The 8,712-nt window shown below is 67.4% G+C and overlaps 2 protein-coding genes across 2 annotated transcripts in view; both read right to left on the bottom strand.

Annotated features, from left to right (window-relative positions):
- The window catches only part of PFL1_01531 (uncharacterized protein), a gene marked incomplete at both ends in the record, with an annotated part of 4,166 nt that extends 732 nt beyond the window's left edge, over positions 1-3,434 (bottom strand). Inside the window, one exon of the mRNA XM_007879041.1 lies at positions 27-3,434. Coding sequence (XP_007877232.1) covers positions 27-3,434 — 3,408 coding nt within the window. The remainder of the gene's footprint in view (positions 1-26) is intronic.
- Positions 3,435-5,485: 2,051 nt separating this feature from the next.
- PFL1_01532 (uncharacterized protein) lies at positions 5,486-6,553 on the bottom strand (the record flags this gene model as incomplete). The annotated part of the gene is made up of 4 exons (XM_007879042.1): positions 5,486-5,957; positions 6,084-6,144; positions 6,292-6,375; positions 6,493-6,553. 4 exons carry the CDS (start codon positions 6,551-6,553, stop codon positions 5,486-5,488), a joined length of 678 nt encoding a protein of 225 aa, XP_007877233.1.
- Positions 6,554-8,712: the final 2,159 nt, after the last annotated feature.

The raw sequence follows: 8,712 nt of genomic DNA on the forward strand, positions 1-8,712 counted from the left end.
CCCGTCGCTGCTGCCGCCACCGCCGCCTCGGCGCTGACCGACGACGGGGCCAGGCTGGCGTACGGGTTGCGAGACGCAAACGCCAGCGAAGACGCGCTCGACGCCTGCCGAGAATGGGCCGCAGACTCGGCGTCACCGCCGCTGGCGCCATTGATCGACCCAGCCGAGCTGCTGGCTGCGTACGACGCCTGCGAAGTCGCCGACTGCCGATCGTGGCCGTGGCTAGACGACCTGTCTGATCCGGGGACGGGCAGGGGCCGAGAGACCCTCGGCTGCTGGTGTGGCAGCGGCGACGATGCAAAGGCGGCCTGCTGCGACGGCGTCGGCGATGTGGGCAGTGCCATCGACGGCAAGGCTGCCGACGACTGGGATAGCCTGCCGCCGCTTCCGCCAGCCGACGATCCAGCGGCACCCATGGCATGGTATGGAGACGGCGATCTCGAACCCGAGGACTCTGCCGGCCCAGCACCGAGGTAGCCTGCTCCATTGATGCCGCTGCCGCCGCTGCTGGTGCCGCCCATGGCAGCTCCCGCCCTGTCGTCCGCAGCGTGGCGACGTCCAGCGCCGCTGTTGGAGTTGTAGTAGAGCTCACCCGTCTCGGCATCCTCGACCAGGGCGCTGCGGTCCACCCTCACCTCGACCTTGCTGAGCTCCGTCACCCGCCGCTCCTCCTCATCCGCCTCGGCCTGCTGGCGCGCCTCGTCGACCATCCTGGCCGCCTCGACGCACCTGCCATGGGACTCCAGTAGGTCCGACAGGAGGCGCTCCTGCCACGTCGACTCCGACGGCGGCGCAGCGCCCGTGGCCGCCCGCTCCTGATCGGGGGCGTCCCTGGACCGGTCCGCCTGGGCGCTTGCCCACGGCACCTGCGACATGAGGAACTCCTGCGAGTCGACGGCCTTGCGGTGGAACTCGTCGATCAGCTCGAGCGTGTCTGGGCGCATGCCTTCGTTGAGCATCGTCTCGATGAGCACGTTGGCGTTGCTGCGGGCAATCTGGCACTCTTCGTGCAGCTTGCGGACATCGGCGTCGAGGGTCGGCATGGCGCCAAACGAGCCTGGCGACGGCACGTCTGCCGGGTGGCGGTCGAAGGGCTGCATCGGCGGCAGAGCGGTCGTCGTCCTCGCCGCCGCAGCTGTTGGTCCAGAAGCGTGCGAGGGTGCAGCATGACGGCGGTCGAAGGAGGCGTGATTGCGATCCATGTGCGGCCGAAGCAAGGGTGGTGGGGCATCTGCGTCCGCCGCCGCCATGTCGGCCATCATCGCACCTGATCGGGGCTGCCATTGTTCGTGGTTCGATGCCTGCCGGGCAAAGCTGGGCTGCACCTCGTTGGCGCCGCCGCCGCCGCCGCCGCCAGCCAACGAAAACTCCTCAAGGTCCGGGCTCAGCGCCTCTCCGCCGATGGGCCGATCGCTCGGCTTGACCTTGTTCCAGCATCGCGTGACGCTGCTGAGCTCCGAGTCGGTGCGGAACTCGTACGCGAGCACGCCGAGCACCCGCAGCATCGTCTCCTTGACGCTGAGCGGCGTTTTTGGCGACGAGATTGTCTCCTCGACGACGTCCAGGAACCGCTTCGAGGCAATCTGCAGCTTGAAGCGGTCGCTCGAGTTCATCGTGAGCACCGCCCACACCCTGGCGGCGCGCTTCTGCGCGGGCATCGTGCCGTACTTGAACTCCTTGCGCAGCGCCCGGGCCGCCTCCTTGCTCGCCGCCTCCGAGTAGCTCACCGCCTCGGCCAGCGAAAGCACCACCTCCCAGTCGTCGGCCGCCGTCTGCTGTGCGCAGAGCCAGCCCACCTTTGCGGTGACGATGCCCTCGAGCTCCCGCTCTGCCTCCTTGCTCAGCTTGTTGCCCTTCTTTTTGGCCTTGCGGTCGTACCAGTGGTCCTTGCGCGACGACGACGCCGACGACGAAGCCGCGGCCGCGGGCTGCGGTGAGCTGGGCGTGGGCGGGAGACTGCGTTCCAGGCGCTCGCCGTGTTGCGCCGTCAAGAGGTCCGGCCGGGCATCCGGAGCGTAGCTGTGGTAGGGCACGTCGCCTCGATCCTCCGCTTCAGGGCCTGCCGCTGGGGCCCCATTGACGCGGGCGGCGGGTCCTTTGGATTCCTTGCCGTCACTGCCGAAGCCAAAGAGCTTCTTGGGGCCTTTGGCTCTACCCTTTTTCCGGTCGGCCGACGGTTCTGCGGGGTCGAGTCGCCGGTCGCGCGAGCCTGTGGAGCCGACGGAGAGAAGCGTCTCTGGACCTTCTTCTCCTTGACCGGCATAGACGGGATAGGCCGCCGGTGTCGGGCCGCTGCCGCCACCGCCACCGCCGGCGCGACCAAAGCGCCAACTGCTTCTCTGTGGCTGCGCCTCGCCGTCTGGCTGGTCCAGGTATCCGTCCGTCACGCCCTCGCCGCCGACGCTGGCCTGGTCGCGCTGTTTGCGGGTGCTCCTCCATCTCCGCATGCCCAGCGCCCCACGCCGTGCGACGCCCTCGCCCTCTCCCGTGCTGCGTTCCCGCTGCAGGCTCGACGGTGGTCGGCCCTCTGCCGAGTTCCACGGCGGGCGTTCGACAGAGGTCCGCGATGCCACGCTACCCTGGTTGGAATGGTGTGGACCCATCGGCTGCGACGCCCTGCCTGGCATTCCCGACGAGGAGTTCTCCATGCGAGCGTGGCCCGAGGAGCCGGAACCGTGGCCACCGTGGCCGCTGCCGGACATCGCGACGTCCGGATCCGCACCGATTGCGGCGTGATTCGTCGTTCTGGGCACCAGGCTATTGAGGACCCGCGATTGCCGATAGGCCGACTCATCGTCGCTGTCGGTGTCCCTGTCGCTGTCGACTGCGCCACTGGCATGACCAGAGCTCGACTGGCGGCGTGAGGGCCAGGCATCCGCGGCCGTCTCTGCTTGGCCGACAACCCTCGAGCGGCCAGCAGGCCCGTTCCCCGTCGGCGTGCCCACCAAGGTGGCCGCAGGATGCCCGCGTGGTGAGACGGGATAGTTGCTCGGCGCCGAGGGATGGTGCTGGTGCTGCTGGAAGGGTTGTCGGCCTCCGTCGTGTGGCCGCGGCTGAGGCCCTGCATCGAACAGCTGGTACGACTGCGGACGGCCGCTGGGCGAGAATTGGGGGGCGGGAAAGGCCGATGGCTGCTGAAGCGGGTCACGCGAGCGATGCGACTGCAGGGGAGGGTTGCTGTACGGCGAACGGATGGGAGGCTGGTGCGAGCTGTGTCGTTGCTGCTGCCTCCGAGAGGAGGGGGTCGACTCGGCGTCGGGCGGGAAGCCCGGCTGCGCCCCTTGACCGGCGCGGAAGTCGTAGTCGGAAGGAAAGGGCGACGGGGAGGGGGGCAGGTAGTCTCTCTGCTGCAGCTGGGGCGGGTCCCGCGACTCGTCCCCCAGTGGCAGCGGCGTGATGACGTTGGCGTCCTTGGGTTTGAAGAGTCGCTTCATCTTAGCGTCGTCGTCCTGAGCGATGCGATCGCCGACCCGGCGTCAGTGAGGAGGGATGTTCCAGCGGCCGAGAATGCCTTCGAGCGTCCAATGCCGGGTCGAAGAGGGTGCGGTGGAAAGACCGGGCAGGCGCCAAGACGGGACGCCCGAGCTTCGACGAGAGGAACGAGGCGAGAAGATGGCCTTGATGTCTAGGATTGTCCCATGTGTGCTGCGGTCGTAGGAGAAGAGGAGCAGATCGGCCAAGGATGATGCAGCAGCGATTCGTTGGAGCTCTCGGCCGGTCGGGGTACAGGCAAGGTTCGATGGGGACCGGAAGCAAGCGGGTCGGGAGGAAGTCGACCCGCTCTCCCGGCTACGGTGCCTCTGGTTGCGACGCTGGGGCTGCGTATACCCGGCGAGGGTCGCTAAAGGATCCGCTGGTCAGAGTGAAGACCGAGAAACGAGGGGGTCTATGCTTGGTGGGCACGAGAGGAGGTAAATGCCGGCCCTTGCAAAGGGCGGTGTGTCTGCGTCGTCGATATGGCGCGGGAGAGACGGGCGTTTCGAGGAGCACAATGCTCGCGCTGAGCGGCCTCCGAGACCGCGGTGTAGGGCGAGCAAGATATCGTGGCTCTGCCGGCGGGTTGGTACGAGAAGAGGGAGGGAGCTGAGAGGGGCGGCCGTGTCGGGAGGCAGCCCGGGGCCGACGGCCGAAGATGGGGATGGGAATGGGTCAGGAGGTGAGGCGGTCCGGCGGTCGCTGGCGATGATGTTCCGCTCCGTCAGATGAGTGAGCGAGCGCGGCGAGGTAGACGTGGGCGTGCGCAGAAGGATCGATGTGGCACTGATTGCAGGTGTAGAGCGCCGGGCCGTGCAGCGAAGCGAAGCGAGCAAAAGGACGACCGGCGTGTGATGTCGAGCAATGCACCAGGGAACGATAAATCGATGGTGGCGGTGGTGGCGGTGGTGACGGGGGTTGAGGAGATGGTGGTGATGATGTCGGCCGCAGCGATGGCAGTGGCAATAATGTGGGGGAGAAGGAGGCGGCAAAGCAAGCAAGCCAGCAAGCCAGCCAGCCAGCACCAGCCAGCCGGGTCGGTGACGGGGCGAGCAAGTGGAACGGACCAGCAGGCCAGAGCCACAGCCCGCAGACGGCCTGCGAGCCAAGCCAAAGCAGCCGACCCACCGCGCAGAGAGCCAGATGGAGGCTAGGGGGACCCAGGAAACCCGACGGCGGCAGCCCGACCCCGTCCAAAAAAATAGAAGCCGTACGGCGTGCCTGCTGGCCGGGGCGTGGCCGTGCGTGGCGGTGCAACCCCCACCCGCCTGCCTGCTCCTGCTGGCTGGTTGGTGAACCGCTTGCCTGCTGGTTGTCAAGCGCAAGCCAAGCCCCACCCGAAGCAAGGCCACCCACACGGACGACGGTCTCTTCTGACGGACGGCTCATCCGGCGACGCTTCCACCGCCTCGGCCTGCCTGCCTGCCTGCCTGCCTGCCTGCCTGCCGGCTACACGTACCCAACCTCGTCCTTTCGTCCGAGGCTTGCTCTTTCATGCTTCCCTCGCCCGCACGGTGCGGCTGACGGGCTGAAAGGCGGCAGGATCCCGACCGACTGGACCAGCCGCACATGCAGAACTCGCCACCGGGCATGTTTCGCGCCGCTTCCGGGCAAGAGCGTTGGCGCAGCGCAGCGCGGCCAGACCGGACGGGACGGGACGGGACGGGACGAGGCCGGCAGGATATACTGTGTATTGACAACGAGGGGCGGCAGCATCGGCGCAGGCGCAAGGGAAAGGGGAGGTGGACACGCGTCGCCGATGGAGTTGGAGAGGGACGTCGAGGGGGCACCAGCAACAACGGCGAGGTAGAGTCACGTACGGCTTCGTCAGGGAATGCGTTGAACAACAGAGACAGGCGGAGCCGTGAAACGGAGGCGTGAGGGTGAGCGGCTGAGGGGAGCGAGGGAGGTCAAAGGTACGTAGCAGGGCTGCTGGGCGGAGCATCGAAGAACGGAACCGACGAGGGACAAGACTGCCTCGAGAACGGATGCCGTCCGCCGCCGCCGCCGCTCAGCAGTTGCAGGCATCTTGCTGCTGGCCATGCTGCTGGCCACGCAGGTCGACACCGCCACGTCCCCCCGCGCCGCTCGGGTTGACGGTGCCACCGCGCCCGCCGCCCGGTGCCCCCCGCTGCGCGTCAGCGGCCTGCTCGAGCGGCAGCTTCCTCGCAATCATCGTAAACAGCTCCGACACGTTTGACGAGTCCTTGGCCGACGTCTCGAGGAAGAGGAGGCCCTCGTCGGCCGCGTACCGCTCCGCCTCCTCGGTCGGGATCGCCCGCCTCGTGCTCGCCAGGTCCGCCTTGTTGCCCGCGAGCGCAATCACAATGTTGGGGTCCGCCTGCCTCTGCAGCTCCCGGATCCACGCCTTGGCCTTGTCCAGCGAAGAGGGCTGCGTGATGTCGTACACCACCACCGCGCAGTTGGCGTTCCGGTAGTACATGGGCGCCAGCGACTTGTATCGCTCCTGGCCCGCCGTGTCCCTGGTGGGCGGCGGCGTGGAAAGCGTGCAAGGGCGGTGCAGAGCGTGTTGCGGAGACGTCAGGATGCTGTCATCGCGGGGCCCTGAGCTCCATCGGCCGCGAGCTGGACGGCTTGCTTGCACTCACCAGATCTCAAACTTGACCGTCGTCTGCGGGTCGAGGCTGACAGTCTGCGTCAGGAATGCGGCTGCAGCGAGGCGTTCGACGGGGTGGGACCGAAGGGAAGACCGTCAGGTCAGGTTCGGCCGGGACAGTTCAGGCCGGATCGTGTCAAGATGCCCCAGTCCATGGCAAGGGCCACGACCGCTCGGATCCAGGGATGAGCTGCACTCACCTCCGATTGTGCTCTCCCGGTAGTCGTCAAACTGGTCCTTGACGAAGCGGAGCACCAAGCTCGACTTGCCGACCGCCGACTCGCCTGAGCGCAGGTCAAGGCAGCATCGGAGCGGGTGGAGGGCATGAGAGAGGTGGGCCGGGTCAGCGCTGGGGATGCGATCATGAGCGAGAGTAGGAGGCATGAGTGCACGGCACGAACCCAAAAGCACGAGCTTGAACTGGGGCATCCGAGCGGCGCCTGACCTCTGCGCTGCTGCCATGATGTTTCAATGGCGCGGGTGCGGTCAAGAGATACTAGGTGGAAGGAGACGGCTGGCTGGATGGCAGTCACCGGCGAGCTGGCGGCGAGCAGGACTGGCTGGATGACACAGGTGCGAGTGCTGCTGATGTCCAGGGCGGGCGGCAAGCAGCGGCGATGTGTGCGGATGCCTGTCGAGGTGATAAATTGGAACGGCGCTGGCGAAGCTTTGATCTAGTCTTTGGCTGCGGCAGACGAGGGTCGATGCAGGACCGGCGGTGAAATCGAGTGCGGTGGCTCGGGATCAGCTGATGCCGTTGCGATGGCGTCGGTGTGTGTGTGTGTCGATCTCGAGCTGAAATACGGAAGGATGGCAGCAGAGGCAGTCAGGCTGACGCTGTCCGATATCGTATCGATGGGCAGACAGGGAGGCGATGTTCGTGCTTGATGATGGTGGTGGTGGTGGTGGTGGTGGTGGTGGTGGCGGCGGAGGAGCTGGTGATGACGACGGCGAGCAAGCCCAGAGTGGTGGTGTCAGGCAAGCAACCAAGGTGGAGCGCCCGCTCGGCAAAGAGGGCCCGCCCAGCCAGACCTCGAGCCTAAGGCCGGCCAGCCAAGCCCTGTCCTGCCTGTGGTTTGGCTGGTCAGACCACCAGGCAGCTTGGCCGAGGTCTCGGCGCAACCGCTCTGCTGGGGGGCAGCCAGCCCGCCCTGACCGCCCGCTCGCCTGCCTGCTGCCAGGTGGAGTTTGAGGAGGGGCCGCGGGCGGCGGGCGTTGGGCGGCAAACCAGCTCGGCCTTGGCTTGCTTGGCCTGGCCTGCTGCGCTGCCTGCCGGGCCATGCGCTCGCTTTCAGGGGCCCTTTCGGAATCGGCGCTGCGTAGGCCTCGAGGCCAGGCCAGGCTGGGCCAGGCTAAGCAGCGCCTGCGTCCGCTCGTTGTCGGCCGGTTTCCCTGTTTTCGCCTGGACCCTGCCTGATCCCTGCCTGGCCCAGCCAGGCCTGGTCTAGCCTGCAGGTCGAGGGAGGCGGGCAAAGACTGCCGGCGGCTTGTCCGAGACCCGGACCTGGCGCTCGCTTCTTCCTGAGCGGCCTCCATCCCATCCCCGTCCTGCCCAATTTTCCCCTTCCTCGACCTCTGCAGGTACCCTTGCTAGTCCATCGCCGCCCTCGCCCTCGGTCGACCAGCTACAACCATCGGCCACCAGCCCGGCCCTTTCTAAGGACGTTCCGAGACCGTCTTGGGCGGACTTGCAACGATACCCACCCTCTCCCTTCTTACCCTCGAACGTCGACATGATTGCTTGAGCACCTGGGAGCTTGACCGCCTTCTGAGCACTGCCTTGACCGCGAGTCCACTCGGCCCTCGGTGCGCTCCGAACCGAGCGGAAACCCGCACCTCGCCCGCCTGCGGCCTGACTTGACAGAACCAGCGCGCACACGGAGCGCCGGCCGCGCTCGATCCAGCGTCCCAGACATCCGGGAAAGCGCTCGCATCGCTGTGTCTGCCTTGAGAGAGTGACCGGAGGCCAAAAAGGTGCTGCCAAAAGGCGCCTTTAGGGGCCCTGCGAGAGAGACGGCCAAAGGGAGGCGAACTCGGATCGAGTGAAGAGGCATCGCCCGGCTCGGCAGCCTCTACCGGAAACCGCCGTCGGGGCGAGACCGGGCAGTGAGGAGCGATAGTCGTTGACATTCTCGGAGTGGCCGCCTTCAACGACGACGGATCCCGCGCAGGTGGTGGCTTGGCTGCCCGGCATGAACCGACACCACCCATACGGCGGCTACGATGTGAGGCCCCCCGGCAGAGGGGCCAGAGGCGGCAGACCGCCAGCTGGCAGGGGTCGGCCACACCCGCCTCAGCCCGCCTTTCAACATCAGGCTCAGCAGCAGCAGCACTGGCTCATGCCGGGCGCCGGATCTGCCGGCGAACCCGCGTCTCCCGCAGCGGATCCTCACCAGGCTGCACAGGGCGTATACGCTGGCGGCGCCCACCGCCAGCCAGTGGGCGCCATCAGGGCTGGACCCGCTGCGGTGGGTTGGGGCGCGAGGGGCTCTAGGGGCGGCAGGGGAGGCTTTCGGGGAGGAGGCGGAACAGGAGCCATGGTAGGGCGGGGAGGAGGCGGAACAGGAGCCATGGTAGGGCGGGGAGGAGGCGTTCGGGCGGGGCCCGTGGACGGACGTCGG

The sequence above is a fragment of the Pseudozyma flocculosa genome (assembly GCF_000417875.1).
Source record: "Pseudozyma flocculosa PF-1 unplaced genomic scaffold scaffold00004, whole genome shotgun sequence".
NCBI classification, from domain to species: domain Eukaryota; kingdom Fungi; phylum Basidiomycota; class Ustilaginomycetes; order Ustilaginales; family Ustilaginaceae; genus Pseudozyma; species Pseudozyma flocculosa.